At 38.4% G+C, this 21,231-nt stretch overlaps 1 protein-coding gene across 1 annotated transcript in view; it reads right to left on the bottom strand.

Annotated features, from left to right (window-relative positions):
* LOC139761351 (uncharacterized) overlaps positions 1 to 21,231 on the bottom strand; it is a 36,636-nt gene that overhangs the window by 6,774 nt on the left and 8,631 nt on the right. Inside the window, 10 exon segments of the mRNA XM_071685435.1 lie at positions 987 to 1,129; positions 2,797 to 3,563; positions 4,735 to 4,992; positions 7,566 to 7,679; positions 10,538 to 10,641; positions 12,902 to 13,081; positions 16,346 to 16,547; positions 18,538 to 18,651; positions 19,077 to 19,359; positions 19,491 to 20,033. Of these exon segments, the coding sequence (XP_071541536.1) occupies positions 991 to 1,129; positions 2,797 to 3,563; positions 4,735 to 4,992; positions 7,566 to 7,679; positions 10,538 to 10,641; positions 12,902 to 13,081; positions 16,346 to 16,547; positions 18,538 to 18,651; positions 19,077 to 19,359; positions 19,491 to 20,033 (2,704 nt within the window). The 3' untranslated portion in view covers positions 987 to 990.

Below are 21,231 nucleotides of genomic sequence, written 5' to 3'. Positions count from 1 at the left end.
CGGGGAGACTAAATTGGAGATGGAAGGATGGAATGAAAAAGATTTTGAGCAATCAGGGCCTGAACATGCAGGAGGGTGAAAGGTGTGCACAGGATAGAGCGAACTTGAACAATGTGCCATTCTGTGTTGCCTGTCAGCTGAGAGAAGGCCTATCTTAATAAGACGAATGTCACTTTAAGCATACCGCATGAAAAATTATGAAAGGAATCTAATGTCAACAAGTTACAAAAAGACATATGATTTGAAAAAAAAAAATATTGCAGTATTGCACACAAAAAAAAAACTAAGTCCCTTTATAGCTAGAGGAATCATCAAATACTGAACAAAAATGGTCTCAACTACAGTGGGAAAAACACAACATGCATTAAATTACTAACATCTATCGCTAAAGAACATGAACAGTGCACATTTTTCTATAGTTTGGCATGCTAAAGCAAAACCATAATAATTAGAAAAGCCATCTATACGAACACTGGCATGTCATTAACAGGTTTTTCTTAAATTTCCATTGCTGAGGGTTGAGGGATATATGCAGATGCATGAAGGTTTCATTTTTAATATGAAAATCTGATAGGGGTTCTGGATAATGTAGCCCAGAAAAGCTTTGAAATTCATACTTGAATCATTGGACTCTCAAAGATTCTGAGTATGAAACGTGACTGTTGTAGTAGCCATCTAGTAACCTGAACAAAAATCCCCAAAACTATTAAAACTGGATTTTTATCTGGCAACCAAGTTATCTACAACAAAATGCATTACTAGCAATAAAAAAGAAAAAGTTCCATAAAGATTGCAGAGCAACTTGTTTAGTGGTAAAGAAGTCAGCATGGAAGCTACAAAACATGCATCAGATAATGCAAACTATCACTGCAACATACACTATAAGAACAAGACATTGAAAAATGCATATTTCGAACAGCCACATGAGTGAAGGCATTGTACTGAACCAGTGATTACAGCAACAATAATTTCAACCAGAGTATCACCTTACTAAGCTGGTGGTTCACTTGCACGAGGGTTTTTGCTGACTAGACTCTTGGGACGTGTATAACTGAAGGCATTGCCAAATATTTCCTCCAATTCACTATCTGTGCTGGACCCATCAGGAGACGGCTGCCACTGCCTGCTGCTAAAACAAACTGACCATGATACAATCATCTAAATGACAGCTTTTATAATATACATACATCTACTAGAAGGGTCTGATCATGAGGACTGACCGAAGGCAGGTGTGGAAGTTACCAAGACAGCCAAAGTGATGGAGTAGACGTAGCTGTAAGGGATGGATGAAGAATACTGAAGGATGTGTGAAAATGTGATGCTTCAAAATATGTATGCATGAGTCATCCAGTTGTGAGTGTGCAATACAGTATACTGCAGTGGGAACAAAATATTAAAGCAATGTACAATATAAAGTATAAATTACTCCAACCCCATTTTAATGACAGCAAAAGCTCTTAGAAATCCTGGCTTTCACTGGGCCATAGTTAATACACTGCAAATCTTATGTCCACTAAGGTATATTTTGTTTACAACATACATGTCACATTTCACACTTATGGTATGGTGATTCATGCAGAATTTTTAACGAGAACTAGCTATGGTGTATACATAATATGCCTTCATACTTGCACTTGATTAAAGCTTCCCCTGTATCCCTCTGCAAATTCCTCCTAATTACATCTGCTGACGTCTTTCCATATCCTATCGACAGATCATTTCAACATACTCTTCCATGTAAGGCATGCAAAGACAGGGATAAGTGGAGACTCTTCAGCCATGGCCAGCCTTTGAAGGAAATTCTCAGATGGAATGAGCATCAGAGATGCAAATATATTGATATCCCATATCATTTCAGCACTTCACTCTTACAAAAAAATCTACTTTTCTCCAAAATTGCTTGTTTTGTCAACCCTTAATCCATTTTTTTCATACTATTCACCATCTCCCACGTTAGTGAGGTAGTGTTAAGAACAGAGGACTGAACCTCTGAGGGAAATCCTCACTTAGCCCCCTTCTCTGTTCCTTCTTTTGGAAAATTAAAAATGAGGGGAGGATTTCCAGCCTCCCGCTCCCTCCCCTTTTAGTCACCTTCTACGACACACATGGAATACGTGGGAAGTATTCTTTCTCCCCTATCCCCAGGGATATCCCCTTAATCCATACCTACTATTATCAAATACATCCCAAACACTTATTCTATCATTTACCCTCATACTGCAGATCTCTGCATAACTTATGAGGATGGGTGAACCTATCCTCAAAACCCACAATATATCGGTACATTCTCCCTTTTCATTCACTTTTCTCACTGCTCCCAAAATTTCTCTCATCTAAACAGATTTCAACTACCAAGCCTCTCATCCTTCCTCTGCAGCATGTTCTTTATTCAGCTCTGAGCAATATACATCTAGATCGTAAACATCATTTTTTTCATACATGCTCACTGTTTCCCAAGTGAGCAAGTTAGCATAAAAAACAGATGACTGAGCCTTAAAGGAGAAAAATCCTCACTTGGCTCCTTGCTCTGTTCCTTGTTTTGAAAATACAGGATGGGAGGATTTCCAGCAGCCCACTCTTGCTCCTCTTAATCACCTTTTACAAAATGCAGGGAATATATGGGTAATATTCTTTGTCCCCTAATGTAAAATCTAAATTGTATATATCATGGATATCAAACTTTAATTCTATGAAAACCTCTCTGCCACCAAAATTTAACTGACCATAATCAGTATATAAATTTAAATACAAAAAAAAAGTTCTTCATAAACCAATAACATAAAACTTAAATTTTACCTGTTCTGGTTGCAAACAATGAAGGATCTGGTTCCTGTGACAGTATTCGGCAGGACACCTGCAGAGCTTGATATGACCTGAGTGCCTGGTGCCATGGCTGACACCTGAGTTTGTGATATCTGATGTATGGACAACTTGTTGGTTAAAAGATTGTCACTCGAAGCTGGTTCATGAGAATCCTTTAGAGAATGGGTGACTACAGAAGAGTTTGGGTAGCTCACTTTTGCAAAAGCCCTTTGCTCAGTATGGTTTTTAGATATGGTGTAAATGCTGTAAGGACGATGGTTGTCTTCTTTTATCTCGGAAAAAGTGGCTTCCTCACCTCTCAAACTGTTAGACCCAGTCACCTTATGTCCGTTGGTATAAATCCCAGGAGAAACCTGATGAAATCCTCCACTAGGTTGCACAACAAACTGCTTTGACAAAGCTGAGCTTTGAGTACAAGCTTGTGTGGCTGGCAACACTGTAATGACGGTTGAGGATTCCTGATGACTAGAGCCTCCGGTCTTTGTTATCACTTTAATCACCCGAGGGTTCTTTGAAGAGGTGGGACCCAGAGAAGCACCATGAGGACCATGTGGGTAGCCAGTCAGCACAGAACGTCCTTCACTTTTCATCATCACAACTGGGGTAGCGTGAAACCCTTGGTTACTGGTGCAGATGAACTGGTTCAAAGGTTGAACTGGCTTACAGCTGAATTCGGAATTTGTAAAACTTTTTTGAGTGGCTAATTCCTTCCCTGCTTCAAGATGGGAGGCTTTATATCCCTGGAAATAAAGAAAAAAAAAATTCAATTTTTCTAAAGTTCTCTATTCTCATTAAAAACTGATGTAATTATATTACAGATTGATATCTAAAGAAAAAACAAATCACAGTTAAACTAAGATACTACTTCTTTTATTGCCCATATGAGGGATATCATATCACATAAGAAATTTTACTAAAAGAAATGTATTATCATTTTTTATTATACTTTATTGCTGTTTCCCATGTCAGCGAGGTAGCACCAGGAAACAGACGAAGACGGGCCCATCCACTCATACACACACACACACACACATATATATATTGGAAAGGATCACAATTTTGCGCATGATCAAGACATTCTTATGAGTCCACGGAGAAAATGAAACACGTTAAGTTCCCAAGTGCACTTTCGTGTAAGAATCACATCATCAGGGGAGCCACAAGAAAGAAATATAAGTCAGTTGATATACATCAAAGAGACCAAACTAGGATGCCATTTGGCAAACATGTGATTGTCTTGGACAATATTTTCAACTTAAGATGGATTTATCAGAACATAACCCCATCGTAAGCTGAAGAGAATTTGCACTGGATTCATCACACCTTTTAGTACAAAGCCTCTATCCTATTTAGCATTAAACACTTGGTCATGTATGCTGGAAAGATATATCCTGTTCAATTACTGACTAATATCACTTAAATTTTTCATCTACTCAAGTAGATAAAATCATAAAATGAAGGCGAGCCAAAAATGAATTAAAATATTCATAAATTTCAGGGTTATAATGTTTGCAGACTGATCAAGAATGGTTTCCATTCTACAGCACTACTGAAACTCTTCTTTCCTATAAATCTTACCTGCATCCTTTAAGAATTCCCCTTACAACTTGAAAACTTCCGCAATACTTCTAAATATTATCCCTCGGGATAAGACAGAAAGAATACTACCCATGTATTTCCTGTGTGTTATACAAAATGACTTAGAGGAGGAGGAGCAGGAGGCTAAAATCCCCTTTGTCCCGTAATATTACTTTACAAAAGAAGGAAAACAGGAAGGAGCCATACAAGGATTATTCTCCTAAGGCCCATTTATTTGTTCAGGCATTAAAGAAAGAGGAGCTTCTAAGCACAAAAAGTAATGGACATAAATAGCAATGGAAAACTAACTGACAATATAATGCTTTCAAATACCTCTGAATTCTGGTGAAAAAAGCCTGATGTTTGTTGCCCAGCATTTGACTGTGTGACCACTAATGAAGTTCTAGACTTTTCCCCAATTTTGGCCTGTTCTAAACTCTGGCCCTCACATCCCCGTTGTCTGCGACACCCCTGGAAATTAAGGGCCACTGGTATCTTCCCGTGTGAGGTCAAACGACACCGTAGGATTTTTGAAACTGACGCAGTTGAATTAACAGGGTGGCTTTCAGTACTTGTGGTTTGTTTCTCCAACTGAAAGAAAAATGTCAATGAACTTAAATTTGTTCCATATCAGAGAGCATTACTTGTATTAAGTTATTCTGAAAATCCCATCATCAGTTTGTGACTACATATATATATTTTCTATCCCTAATGGCCTCTCCCATCTTAACAAGACAAGAGTCATGGACAAACAATGGCATTATTTACACATATCCACTCTCTGTCATGACAGCAGAGTCTACCATCCACAGTCAAGACCCACATACCACACAATGGCTGTCAATGACCACTTTATACACCCTGGTTCAGTCCATTAATACTAAGTCAGCCCTTCCCACCATGTACTCTACCACATGATCCTCAGTTCTTTCCATCCATTGCATATCTCTCAACTTCCTGAATGTTAAAGGCCCCAATACCCTAACATATCTTTTACCCCATCCTTCCCTCTTGATTCCACTACATTTGACACATCCACTCCATCAGTCTCTCTATTCATTCATCATCTCCATATACCCAGCCCATTTCACAACACCCTGGTAAGCACTCTCAATCACACTCCCCTTGTTATTACACCTTTCGGTGATGACGTCATTTCTTACATGATCAAACCATCTCATACCACACATCGTCCTCTGGTATTTCATATTTACCATTCTCCTTTCCTGTGAACTCAAGGAACAAGACTTACATACATACAACATTTCGGGAACTACTACACCTTTGCCTTGACAGACAATGATTCCTCCTTCCATACATTCCTTAATGTGCCATGGACCTACATCCCCTCTCCAAACAATGTGGCTCACTTTAGCCCTGATGATTCCATGTGCAACCATGTCTGCTCCCAAAACTTAAAATTATCCATCTCCGGAAGGTCCTTATCCAGTTTCACCATCCTATTGCATCTCATGTTCTGACTTATTTTTGTACAATAGCTTTCAACTTTCTTCTTAAACACTCTCCCAAAATTCTATCACTGGCATCTAGAGTTTTTCTCCAATAATCTGCTCTCAGAGTAAAGTCATATGCAAATGGTAAATGATCTACCTGCCATGCCTCCTATCACAATCAACTGTGTAATCATATTTCTTATTTGTGTATCAATGTACTGTCAAAACTGTGGCTCATGATTTCATTCTCGTCTTAATGCAATTCAGGTTTTGTGTCTATCATTAGATTAAGCATGTTTCTTTATCACTGTTCATTCATATAAGGCAAGTCTCAAATCATGAATTGTAACATTAGGGAATTTTCAAAGAAACCGATTTTGTTAAAGCAATTACAGTAATAATGTTGACACTATTTGGCTCTATACTCTTCCAGAGAAATTCCTCCTTTTCACTAACCCCAGAGAAGTGAAATGTCTTCCAAAGCTCATTTATTGGTAGGTCGTCCTTTATTTCCACATATATTTCTTTCATATTATAATAGGAAACAAAAACAAAAAATCAGACAACCTGCCAACAGGCACACTAATTTAATGCAAACTCTCATGAAACTTTTTAATCATGTAACAATTTAAATGCTTCAATACAGGACTTAATGGTCTCTGAAGCATATATCATACCAAGAGCCATATTCAGGATGAAGGATAGGCACTATACTGCGGTGGTGAAGCAAATCTCTTTTCTGAAGAGATATAAAAACAGCAAACAACAGTTCTGGGTAATTTTTCTATTTCCATTATCAACAAGTGAGAGATCTTCAGCTCCTCAGTACTGAGATAGTGGGCAAACATCAACTTAAATATTTGAAAAATGTGGTTTCAGTTGAGTATTTCTTTCACAGATTCTTTATTCATCACAGTACCATTTCAATACTGAGATTCAACTATATGATTTCCCGTCTATCAAATTGGTTTCACTACAGGTTAAGTGTCTGATGTATGATGAAGACAAACTTAAAATCTTTTAAGGTTTATCTGAAATACAGTCAGTTAGCTTTTGCACTGATTTGTCATTTTCCGTTTGATATAAGGAATATCATTTATCAGTTTCTGTACAATACATTTGTTTTCAACTGGATATTAAAAAAACAACACAAGGAAACATTGCTGTCAACCTATCACCATATCTGTTACAAATGAAAGCATGCTGTGCTCATTCACTCCCAAAAAGTATCATTTGATGCATGTTTATTATCTTCAAGTTGTCAGATATCACAACTGTCTACCAGAGACTGTCAAGAAATTTAAATCCACAACTGTACATATATGGAAAATACCAACACATAAATCATTTGAAATTGGAAAAATATCATTACTGTACAGGGAAATTGCATTCATGCATGAGTGTAAGGAAATGTAATACTTGTGCAGAAAAGTATGTGCGTACATACTGTATCACATGGATAGGGATGCACTGTATGTCTGGCAATGACCTTGACTCACTAGGGAAAATATTCAACTGAAAGCCTCATCACACATGTGAGAACAGATATACCATGCTGTCTTATACGTGTTACGTGTTTTAGAAAAAATAACATTACTATGGCATGGAAAAAAAAAACAGCTTTTGAAAAGGCCTGCAGTGGGGATATACATAACATACTGAGACTCTGCATTCAACAGGTTAAAGATGCAAATGTTAGCTGATGCCTACTTTTTTTTGAAGTGATGATGTGCTGGAAGTCTGATCATAAGTAGGTTCACTGGTGGAGTAAGAAGATTGCTGCTGCTCCTTCTGTAACAATTTCTCTCGTTCCACTTCTGCAACCTGTCAGAAGGAATCATTAAGATCTGAAATGTATATCTGAAACTATTTCTGAATTTCAATACAATGTCCTGCAAACAATACCATTTCTTTATATAACAACTTACAAACATCTTACTACTGTCACACATAAAAGATCTATAAGAAATGTTCCCTCTCCTTTTTACAAATACACTTTGTGAGTCCTACCTTACATATGTGAAACACTGATCTACCAAACATCCAAAGAGCTATTTCCCATCTTTAAATCTCAATATATGTACAGAATGGAAAAAGGTGAGAACAAAGGACGTAAGGGGAGTGACGGAGGACTGGGATGTATTTAGGGAAGCAGTGATGGCTTGTGCAAAAGATGCTTGTGGCATGAGAAGTGTGGGAGGTGGGCAGATTAGAAAGGGTAGTGAGTGGTGGGATGAAGAAGTAAGATTATTAGTGAAAGAGAAGAGAGAGGCATTTGGATGATTTTTGCAGGGAAATAATGCAAATGACTGGGAGATGTAGAGAAGAAAGAGGCAGGAGGTCAAGAGAAAGGTGCAAGAGGTAAGAAAGAGGGCAAATGAGAGTTGGGGTGAGAGAGTATCATTAAATTTTAGGGAGAATAAAAAGATGTTTTGGAAGGAGGTAAATAAAGTGCGTAAGACAAGGGAACAAATGGGAACTTCAGTGAAGGGCGCAAATGGGGAGGTGATAACAAGTAGTGGTGATGTGAGAAGGAGATGGAGTGAGTATTTTGAAGGTTTGCTGAACGTGTTTGATGATAGAGTGGCAGATATAGGGTGTTTTGGTCGAGGTGGCGTGCAAAGTGAGAGGGGTTAGGGAGAATGATTTGGTAAACAGAGAAGAGGTAATAAAAGCTTTGCGGAAGATGAAAGCTGACAAGGCAGCGGGTTTGGATGGTATTGCAGTGGACTTCATTAAAAATGGGGGTGACTGTATTGTAGATTGGTTGGTAAGGTTATTTAATGTATGTATGACTCATGGTGAGGTGCCTGAGGATTGGAGGAATGCTTGCATAGTGCCATTGTACAAAGGCAAAGGGGATAAGAGTGAGAGCTCAAATTACAGAGGTATAAGTTTGTTGAGTATTCCTGGGAAATTATATGGGAGGGTATTGATTGAGAGGGTGAAGGCATGTACAGAACATCAGATTGGAGAAGAGCAGTGGATCAGGTGTCTGCTTTGAAGAATGTATGTGAGAAATACATAGAAAAGCAAATGGATTTGTATGAAGCATTTATGGATCTGGTGAAGGCATATGATAGAGTTGATAGAGATGCTCTGTAGAAGGTATAAAGAATATATGGTGTGGGGGGAAAGTTGTTAGAAGCAAGTTTTTATTGAGGATGTAAGGCATGTGTACATGTAGGAAGAGAGGAAAGTGACTGGTTCTCGGTGAATGATGGCTTGCGGGAGGGGTGTGTGATGTCTCCATGGTTGTTTAATTTGTTTATGGATGAGGTTGTTAGGGAGGGGAATGCAAGAGTTTTGGAGAGAGGGGCAAGTGTGCAGTCTGTTGTGGATGGGAGAGCTTGGGAAGTGAGTCAGTTGTTGTTCGCTGATAATACAGCACTGGTGGCTGATTTGGGTGAGAAACTGCAGAAACTGGTGACTGAGTTTGGTAAAGTGTGTGAAAGAAGAAAGCTGAGAGTAAATGTGAATATGAGCAAGGTTATTAGCTACAGTAGGGTTGAGGGACAAGTCAACTGGGAGGTAAGTCTGAATGGAGAAAAACTGGAGGAAGTGAAGTGTTTTAGATATCTTGGAGTGAATTTGGCAGCGGATGGAACCATGGAAGCGGAAGTGAATCATAGGGTGGGGTAGGGGGCGAAAGTTCTGGGAGTGTTGAAGAATGTATGGAAGTCGAGAACATTATCTTGGAAAGCAAAAATGGGTATGTTTGAAGGAATAGTGGTTCCAACAATGTTATATGGTTACGAGGCGTAGGGTATAGAGTTGTGCGGAGGAGGGTGGATGTGTTGGAAATGAGATGTTTGAGGACAGTGTGGTGAGAGGTGGTTTGATCGAGTAAGTAATAATAGGGTAAGAGAGATGTGTGGTAATTAAAAGAGTGTGGTTGAGAGAGCAGAAGAAGGTGTGTTGAAATGGTTTGGTCACATGGAGAGAATGAGTAAGGAAAGATTGACCAAGAGGATATATGTGTCAAAGGTGGAGGGAACGAGGAGAAGTGGGAGACCAAATTGGAGGTGGAAAGATGGATTGAAAAAGATTTTCAGTGATCGGGGCATGAACATGCAGGAGGGTGACAGGCGTGCAAGGAGTAAAGTGAATTGGAACGATGTGGTATACCGGGGTCGACGTGCTGTCAATGGATTGAACTAGGGCATGTGAAGCATCTGGGGTAAACCATGGAAAGTTCTGTGGGGCCTGGATGTGGAAAGGGAGCTGTGGTTTCGGTGCATTATTACATGACAGCTAGAGACTGAGTGTGAACGAATAGGGCCTTTGTTGTCTTTTCCTAGCGCTACCTCGCACACATGAGGGGGGGGGGGGGGGGGGTGTTGTTATTCCATGTGTGGCAGGTGGCAATGGGAATGAATAAAGGCAGACAGTATGAATTATGAACATGGATATATATGTATATGTCTGTGTGTGTATATATATGTATACATTGAGATGTATAGGTATGTACATGTGCTGTGTGTGGACGTGTATGTATATACATGTGTATGTGGGTGGGTTGGGCCGTTCTTTCGTCTGTTTCCTTGCGCTACCTCGCTAACGCGGGAGACAGAGACAAAGCAAAATAAAAAAGAAAATATATATATTATAGAAAAGGCCTCATTCACTTACATCCACTCACCAGCAGTCTAAAAAAAATCACAGTATTCAAGAATTCCCACCTGACAGATATCATGGAGTGACGGGTGACGTGTGAACTTCCGAGCTGGTTTGGAAGTAGTGATGTCTTCACTGCGAGTTCTTTGAAGCTTGGACCGCTTAGCAGCTGATATCAATCCAAAATGAAAATTATGAAAACACAATTATCGTTTTCAGATGTATAGTACTGTACTAAAATAACTGGAGTGATAATATCACCATTGAAGCACAAGAAATTAAAAAGTACAATTCAGCAAAGAATGTTGGTTCTGATTAGAGATTAGTTTCTGAAAACAGGCAGAAGTTTTAAAAGACTTATATGCTGGTTCATTTTAACCCACTAAAACAACGAAACTCAAATATGAATAGCCCAAATAATTTCAACAAAGTATTCACCTATTCTGATAACCAATCTCTTAGGGGTAAATTACTTGCAATTCTGAAAAAAAAATATTGTTACCTCTGATTCACCACTACAGAAACTGAACTTATGACCCAAAGCTAGGCAGCCATCAGGACAAAACTTTTACGCAAAAGGATCTTTTCAAATGTATTAATTCACTGGCCTGGGAGGACAACAGGTAAACACTTCCTGTAAACATTCTGTTAGAGAAAGAGAAAAGAAGCTCGAGTCTAATCAAAATAATTTTTTCATTCGCAAACCTTTATGCTATAGCTACACAAATATGCCCCTGATTGGTTCATCTGGATACACTCATAAAGTTGTTTTACTAACTGCACCTCCTTCCCTAGCAGGCCCCTCTAAAGTGCTAAGAGGACTAAGTTATGAATTTGTTTTATGACTTTTCACAAAAAGATTACTGCCTTCCCTTGGGTGATAATTCTACCTGAGCTGAGTATACAGCAGAGGGTACTTCTACTGGAATGGAGGCATAGAGCCTCCCCTTCCTCAAGACTGTCTCTTCTAATTAAGCATAAGAACTGGCATGTTGGTCCTCAAAAAACTCATCCTTCAACATACATTTGCTTTTCATCCTACCCAAAATCACTGAAAGTATTATCTGCATTCTGCTATCTAAAGAAGTGACAACCTATGTCTCTCTTGTAATGCAAGGTCTTTCTGGTCTTTCACCAAAAGTATCAGTAACAACTTCTTTCATCCTACTTTTCCTTAAGTTTTCCATTCTGACAGCAGTATAGTCGCATGTTACATGGAGACGTTTACAAATCTGTGGCAGCCTGGGCTATGATGTCATTTTTACACTCATTGTCGAGGATTTAAATTGTCTGTGCAACCCAGATTTTTTGCAGGTCACTGGCATCTGCCCTGTGTAAGTCATGCAGGAACTACAAAATGGTTTTCCAGTAAGGAAAATGAAGACAGAAGAAAAGGAAAAAAAAAAAAAAGGCACTCACAGGGATCCATCTTAAGAGAGAAATGGCTTTTCATACTTTAAAAGCCTACATTTCACCCCAATGGCATTAACCCCATGAGCAACTGAGAGCATAACCACACGAAAGAGAAAAACTTAGATGCCAGGGTAGAGGTCGCTTTCCAGACATTACAGGCTCTGACTGAAAAAAATGGGTTTTACTAACTCTAAGCTCCTTATACCAACAGGAAATAGTCCTTGAATAAAGAAACTGAATGCTATGCTCATGTGGGAGCCTCGGAACTCACTACTTTAGAGTTGCCCTCTGCCAGTGACCTGTTAAGGGTGAGGCACTACAGGCTAAGAAGCAGCTTTAGAGTTCAACGTTTATGGAGATTCTTATGCCATGGCCACCCCCTTGAGGGAGTTTGCAAAGGGAATGGGCATCAGTTATATCGATAGATAGACAGATAAATAAACAAATAACAAGGAGCTTGGAAGAACATATATATACGGTCCCCTTGAAAATGCTTTAGTGGACAAACTTCTAAGATTTAATAAATGTAATGTAGTTCCTAATTCGAAGTCTCAATTTTGGCTGAGATCTACAGACCTGGATTAATCTAAATCCTAAGTGGTGATTTCCTAAATAAAAAGATTAAATGCCAATACAAAGCACGACTCTCCATGACCTATAGCTGTAAGGAAGAACTGAGTTTTAGTTTATCAGGGCAGGACATCATGGAATCATATCTCCTCTAAGGCTTTCTAATCAGATAAGATCTACAACCTTGGACAACTACCATTGTGTCCACTCAGAAATCGGAGACAAAGCTCTTTAAAAATCACCTCTTCATAATTCATGTTCTCCAACACAACTTGCTACATAACAAGCAAATAAGATGGCAAACATGTATTACACCATAAATAAGAATATTTAGCGCTCTAACAACTTAATTACTGATATGCAGGTTACTCGTTCATCCTGTCAGGTATAAAAAAAAAAAAAAAAAACACAGTCAACATATATACTAAAACAACAAAATCACATACCTGGTAATGCTGATGCACAGAAATCCGTTGAGAGTTTTCGCGGCCGCCCTCTTTTCTGTACAGGAGGGACAACATTAGAGGGAGTAACATCATGGTCACCAAAAGACGAGTTTTCTTTACCCCCACCATTTCCCAGACGGGAGGGAAGTAATGAGTGGCGATGGAGTACACCGAATGTGTCTGTGGAAAATCTGTAGTGTTAACAAAGTCCCATCAATGCAAACATGTTAGTTAATACTCCCCAATAACCATCATCCTCGGCACATATTTATGGTCCCTGTTAGATGAATTGTCTGCATACAATAGAAGCTACTGGAAAACAAAGAGAAAATGTAGAATGTACTCAAAAAAATAAAAACTATTCATTGCCTGAAACTAAGATGCACAAGGGAACCTAGAAGCTTTCATGAAGGGTTTGTATATGTAAAATTAAACAGAGCCAATAATACCTTATTGTTTCATGATGATGGGCACTATTTTCGGACACATTTTCTCATGGATACTGCTCAGTGTGCTACTTACATAAATATCATTCATAAACTGACCGTCTTATACATATATAAAGAACTTCATCCACCATAATATCGCATAAATAAATCCAGTTCTGTCAAGATTCGGAAAGTAAACATCGGCACATTTGACCAACGCGCCATCTTGTTTATTTACATATGACGTCACAACATTTGTTCTTGAAGGGAAATTATAAAGTTGCATTATCTTGTCAACAATTACCTTTAAAAAAATGAAAATTTAATTCATGATCCATAGAAATTTGTGGTGGATATTGATTTCATTAAAATACAATGCAAAAAATTTATGAACGTTTTGTGGTGGTTGTACAATAATTTTTGGGTTTCAATACGACACTGCAACAGAAATTCTGGCATAGAAAACGTTTATCAAAGCAGTGGGCATGATAAATGGAAATTCTGGCATAGAAAACGTTTATTAAAGCAGTGGGCATGATAAATGAAAATAAACTGTTCGTGTATTACCATAATTCCAAGAGTTTTACTGTAATTCACCTATTAATAATGTATTTCTGTAATGCATCTATTAGTGTGAAAAATGGTGGAGACATCTATTAGTTTAAGGAAAATGGGTGGAGGCTGGGAGCGAAGAACATGTCCTAATTTAAAAAAATCGTTTAAACTGGAGGAAGACCAACCTTTTGCTATCTTGTGACTGGATTTAGTCGTGTGAATTACGTAAAATTAAGCGTCCTCTGTAAGGATCATTGAGAGAAAAATTAAGGTAGTATTGCTTCGGGGTTTTGTTTGCACAGGAACTGAAGAATGCCATTATTTTGGGGGGTTTTATGCTTACAGAGGAAAATCGAATGCTGTTTTGGATTTTCTAATTAAATGGGGTAAGGGATAACAGACAGGAGTAAATTCATAATTAACATGAAACACCGAACACCTAGCTAAGGGATAGACAGTAGGTCACTGTAATTAGCATGAAACATCGAGTTCACTGTAATTAGCATGAAACACCGCACACCTACCTTAACCTGAAACTGTTACTTCAGATAAAAAAAAAAACTTGTCTTATTTGCTATATCTCATCACACACTACCATCCACAGGACATGCACAAGTCTATGATTAGACAGCAGGTGTCAATAGGAAGGGGCAATATTTGGGTACTGGTAGGATAGCAGAATGTGGTCGGGAAAGAGAAGAATTCCATGGGGAGGATAGCAGTTATGCATCTCAAAAAAGAGAAAAGATTTGGGTAAGCGAGATATGACACACTGGAAATCGCAGAATATATATGGAACTGTATATGGTCACATAGTAAGACTAAAAAATTTTTTATCATGACCACCATGGTATGGGCAAACAAGTCCAACGCTGGTGTAAAAAAAAAAAAAATTAAAGTAATTCATGATTTTGCAAAGGTTTGTAGACCTGACTCTTAGTGATAGCGAGGTTATATAAAGAGATTAAGACAAAAGAAGGAAGAGAAATCCATACCTTAACTGTTCTTCCGAGAAAGGAAGAGGACATCAGAACTGCCAATCCACGATTGGAAGGTATTCACACACAAGCTGTGGGAAGCACAGTCCAGCTCCTAGGTGGGGCGATTGTGATGTCTTTTCCAACTACAGTGCAATGAAATGGCAACTACCATACTGATATGCAAATGATATCGTTCACTACCTGAATCTGAGAGGTGTGCGAAGTGGTACATCACTTCCATGTGTGGAGAAGAAGGTTGAGAAAGTAAATCTATGCAAGACCAAGGGTCTTATTTTTGAAAGGGGTGAACTGTCACACTGTAGGTCACATTAGTTTAATTAGAGAACTGAAAATTGGGGCAGTGGTAGCTAACACCTGCAACTGGCCACATGGCAAGTCAGAATTCACCTCTGACAAGGATTTATCATCACCAAAGTACAGAAAAGAGTACAGCTTCATTGAAAGCCTTCTTGCTCCCTAAGAGCACATCAATTCCCCAAGTTGAATGGAGCTTCAAAGTTTCAGGAGCGACAAAAAATGGGTCCCAAAACTGTAAAATTATTCATCAAAACTGTTAAAGAGTTTAAAGTATCTCTGAAGGATTATTAGTGAAGATGGAGAGTGAAAATTTGCAAGGAATGCAAAGTCAAGCAAAAGATAGGATCAGGAAGTGCACTGAGAATTTGGGTGACTAGAAATAAAAGAAATCCGGTGTGTAAGAAGTTTGCATCATGGAAATCTTGTAACAACTCTGTGTTATGAACATGAGACCAGTTTTTCCTCCATCTAGATAGACAAATACACGATAAAAAAGACAGCAACAGAGAAACATAACCAACATCATATAGTACAAATTAGGGAAAATATGCAGTAGAAAAAAAAAAAACATGAAAAAGACATGTGGTTTAAAGAAATTGTTACAAAGATGCACAGAATTTAGCCTATAAATTCAAGATATTACGGCCATGAAGGAAACACACCTGATAACACGTTACATGATAAATGGAGGTACAAGAAAGGGAAGACTCCAGACGAGATGGACACATACTGTGAGCTGATTGTTTAAGACTACATATACTTCAGATGAGTTGGGCAGAGGCATTATACTTTATCTTGTGCAAGTAAAGGATTTCTGGTTGAGGGTGGGGAGTAAAGTGAAAACACAAGTCTCATTGACACATCAAATCAGCATGGGCAAGAGAAATTAAGAAACATATATGGGTGATAGATATTTTTCACTTCAGTACAGTACACCAGACACACGCTGAACATATATGTGTGACTGGAAATAGATATACGCATTTTATCCACCCTGTGTAAATAGGAATGGAGTTGGAAGTAAAAGAAAGAATAAACATATATACAAAAAGTGGGCATTTTCCAGGGATGGTTCACTATGGACAAAAATGCTTTTGTAATAACCTATGTAACACTTGAACCAAAGCAGTAAAACAAAATCTGAAATCATCTCTAGCTATTACCTTCTTCACTGGTTACAGCCTCAACCTCTGGCCCTATATACTGAAAGGCTTTAGCCGTTGGTACTCTTTTCACAAGTCCTAGAGATGTTAAGACATTGGCAATATCATACAGCCGCCTCCCCCTTGTCCTCAATCGCTCATTGTCTTCACCACCTTCTCCCACCAACATCCGCACAGCACAGTCTAAGGAAATGAGGTGTGGCTGCAATGAGAGCATAGTTTGTATGAGTATATGAAGCGGCAACTCAAAAGATTTCATTCATATGTAATATATCTTACACATTGACTACATTTGATGCTGGGTCATCTATCCACAAAATTTTCAAAGTACCTTGGTCAGTTTGTGTTCCACTGATCTGAGACCTGACTTTATAAACAAAGCTCCCTGTTACTGTTGATGTACCTATAACTTTAAATCTGTAAAAGTGATGGACCATAAGAGTCTGACAACATCAACCAGTTGCTCCAAAAGGTCTCCTGGACAAAAAATGTTGAAGAGTTATCCAAGTTGAGTAGGGTAAGGCAACTAGCCACTGAGTGTACTGTGGATGAAGATTGCCATAGTTTTGGTTAAAGACTGGGAATCGCTCACAGCAGACCTAGCTAAATTTACTCTTCAGTCTTGGGATAGTGTAGTTTTAGAGCTTTTATGCCTCACGGTAGGTCCCCAGTATCTGACATAGTTGGAGCTGCTGGATGGACTCGGATATAAGACAACTTGGAGTTTTTGGCAATTTTCTTTGTGGAGAGAATCAATTCTGAGATATAGGTGCATGGAGCTCCAGTGATGGACCTGATTTTTTAGTGTGACGAAGGATTTTGTTGGTGTGTGGTGTTGACTTGTGGCTACTTATCATTTGAACACCCAAAGAAGAAATCTACACAGGGTCAATGCTCGTGAGATGTGGTTAACCCTTTCATAGCACAGATGATTTTTAAGACCTCCCCTTATAAGCAAAAAACAAAGATTTCCTTCTATTTTGAAAAAAGTGCACTTAAACTATACAGACCATCACATTTTCTTAATTAAGACTTTACCATTCCTCAAAAAAGTACCAGACTGGCCAATTTTAAGTAGGTAAAGCTTCATTCACAACTTTTTACCTATACTAGGGGAATTGAGGCCCTAATCATGGCCATTCCATTAACACCAGGTACCCATTTTATCGACCAACTCCTTGGGGTGGATGAACAGCTGGGTTAACTATGGACCAACAATGCTACAACCAGGATCAAGAGTTAAGCATTCCTAATTTAGAAAGACACACACAGTGAAGTGAAGCCACATGTTGATTAGAACTTTATGGGGTAACTTATTACAAGAACCAAGCCATGAGAATGACCTTTGGTTGATGTAGTAACCAGTCTATCACCAAATTATCATATTACAAGAGCTATAAAGGTAACTTATATATATATGATCATGTCAACACTAGACAAAATATTCAGAAAAATATTTTCAGTACATATGCATATAAGTCCAAATTAATATATCAATTACCAGTTTCATCACTCAACTTGATGAACACAGTTTTCCTAGATGGGTACAACAGAGAAAAAAAATTGTATCTGAAATAATGGATGTATACTAAAGCAAGAGGAAAGTAGTCAAAGATAAAAGATAGGATTATAGCTTTCAAGTTCCTTATTGGATCTAAAAATTTTAACAATGTGGTTTTAAAAATAGGAGAAACCAGTCTCTTGGAGGAACTTCAGACAACTGAGCATGAGATCACATTAAAAAAGTAAATAAATAGTTCTACAATGACTGAGTAGTAGATCAGTAAAACACACTAAGAAAAAAAGAATGACCGTGAAATCATTACAAAGTTAAGAGAATTTAAGAGTTGGGGCCAAGAGGTTTGTTAGAGTGTTTGTTACTTTCACCATTATCATATGTATATACCATACAAGAAATCAACCAAATATAAGCAAGCAAATACAAAAACATATAAGAACACACACACACACATACACTTTCTAGCTAAGGGACAAATTAGTGAAAGCAGATGACAAAGTAAAAGTTTAAATCATTTGGAAGTTCAACATAATATGAAAGTGATCAAAGACCAAGAAATGGTGTCCCACAAATGTAAAAGCCCAATGTACAGCTTCCTCTCCACATACACAAACTGGTAATCATAAATAAATAATCACACAAAGCTCAGGAGTCACAATAATATCTTACTTACTTCTGGACTGACCAGCAGGAGCATGAGGAATTTCTGACAAAGAATTCCCAGTGACTTTTCTCTTCTGGTGTCGGCCTTCTCCCCATCACTGTTTGTCTTGATGCGCTGTGGAAACTTAGGAAATATTCTATAATTAAATCATGACACAAAACTATGATTATACAGTATTATAAACAATATTATATACAAGTAGGCTATGCCTATTCATTCGCAAGTGCTAAAGATAAGATTCATCAATATTTTCATAACTTCTTTTCTTTCTTTCACACTTCTTCATCATTTCCTGCATTACTGAGTTAGTGCTAGGAACATACAAAGAAAAGGCGTCCTTCACTCACGTGAATTCTCTAGCTATTACACATAATGCACCAAAACCACAGTCCCTATCCCCAACCAGGCCACACAGATTTTTCCATGAGCCTTGGTTTAGTCCACTGACAGCATAATGCCCCCTGTATACCACATCACTCCAATTCACTCAATTTTGTACATACCATTCACCCTCCTGCATGTTTACTAAGGCTTCATAAAGTACTTACTTTAAAGTCATGATTCAAGTGTTGGAGTGCCTGGAGCTGAGCACTTATGTTCAGTTTGTGGCCTAATGCTTTCAGGCGCCCTAAGGTTTCCTCGAGATGTAACTTCCCCATCCACTGGTACATGTTCTTCTGCACCCTAGTAGCCATGTTCAGACTCTCAAGTACATTAATAATGTCATACACTCGCCGGCGTTCCGTGCCTAACATGGATGCTACTTCATCAATGACTAGACGTCGAGGGGTCTCCAAATAAGATACTTCCATTGGAAAATACTCCAGGAACCTTTGAACAAAAGATGAGGAATTAGTTCATATCTGCAACTAAAATTCACATTTAAGGATCAAATCTCCGATAATTACATCTACCAAAATTACCAAAATGGCTGAAGACAGTAAGACATCTGCTTGACATACTTTTCGCTTAAGAGTCCCAAAGATTTATCCTTCCGAGAGCCCTCTGATGAACGATTAGTGTTGGTTTCATCCAAAGATGGAAGATGGCCCACGTCCTCTATAACAAGGTTGCCTGGAGAACTTGGCCTGGAGTAATCACTACTTGTGGGAAGTTTACAGAGAGTACTTTTGGACTTGGCAATCTGAATTTTACCCTGGCTCTCACTCATACAGTTACTGTTATGGTGACGAAGACTGGAGACGTTTTTGACTGTGGTATTGGACGTAAGAAGAGATTCAATGTTGGATATACTTTTGCCATCCTTCTCCTTAACATTCTGGTTCTGGAATAAAACTTTTTTACTTGTCAGCGACTCTTCCATTGAAGCAATACGAGTCAACAATTTCAAGTTGCTCATGGGAGTTAGTGGGCTTTTCCCTGATCCTCCACTTGCGGGCAGTTGGGGAGATAGTAAATCTCCACCAGGAGTCTGCACCTCACTTCCAGGTGAGGGGTGAGAAAGAGACTTCCCATTGCTGCCTCTTCCAATGACACTCCTTGATCTGAAAGGAGAGGAAACCTGATTTCTTCTACTTCCACTTAACATCTAACATATGGTATCTCCCACAAACCAGAAGAGAAGCTCATGAAAGATTTCCCCCATGAATTATCAGCAATGCATATGATATATACAGCACTCCTACTTAAATTCTATCTTTAGACATTTCCCTGTTCATCATACTCAGCTGTGCTCAATAGCTTCAGCATTACACAATTTCCAAAAAGACAGTATTATCCCTGACAAGATGACACCAGTCAAACTGTTGACCAAAAAATCAGTCCAAAATCCCAACTGAACAACATACATACCCAGACAATAAAAAATTCTACTGTATACCAAAAAATATTCATACTTGGTAGCCATTTCCCACATTTTATATATACATGCGTGTGTTAAACTATGAATAATTTCCAGGAGAAACAGCACCTTATTGGAGGGGAACAAAGGCAGCATGCCACAGGAACCTTCTTAAAATGGGTTTGGGTCAATGGTGGCATACCACAGGGCTCAGTCCTTAGACCACCACTCTCCTTGATCTTTGTAAATGAACTGTCAGTAGGACTGGATTCATCCTGAAGATGTTTGCTGATGATGGCATTGTGAGAGAAATAAAGAATGAGACTGCATCAACTTGCAAGGGGACCTAGATAAACTCCAAAGGTAGTGTAATATATGGTCAGTGAAAGGAATGAGGATGGAACACAATGAAAGAAAGTCTTAAAGTGAATTTCATATTTCAGAAAATATGTGTCAGGCACCTGGCCAGAGGACTTGGGAGTCAATGCTGTACTGAAGCCATCATTGCAGCTATATCTTTGAACTGCAGAAGAAACAAACTGTTTACAAATATCAGCATTGCTCCAAAAACACGAGGGAAAGTTTCAACGTGATTCACAAGTCTGATTGAAGCACTTAAAGCTAAAAGAATATACAAAGAACATCCAAAGGAAAGCAACCAAAGATGGTACCAGAATTCAAAGAAAAATTACAGTGTGAAGAAGGAGGCCATAAACTTGCCTACCACAAGAGATAAGAGAAGTAAAGAGTGACTTGTTCACAACCTTCAAATTCATACTTCAGTCTGATTACGTCAATAGTGAAGTGTTCAAAGAATGCTGAGCCTATACCGAATTTAGACCATAAATTTTAATTGAGAAAAATGTAATGAATTGCTTTCATAGTTTCAAACTAATAGATGA

The sequence above is a fragment of the Panulirus ornatus genome, chromosome 40 (assembly GCF_036320965.1).
Source record: "Panulirus ornatus isolate Po-2019 chromosome 40, ASM3632096v1, whole genome shotgun sequence".
In the NCBI taxonomy this organism is placed as follows: Eukaryota; Metazoa; Arthropoda; class Malacostraca; order Decapoda; family Palinuridae; genus Panulirus; species Panulirus ornatus.
The sequence above is the reverse complement of the archived record's forward strand: the minus strand, read 5'-3'. Positions and strand labels throughout refer to the sequence as shown.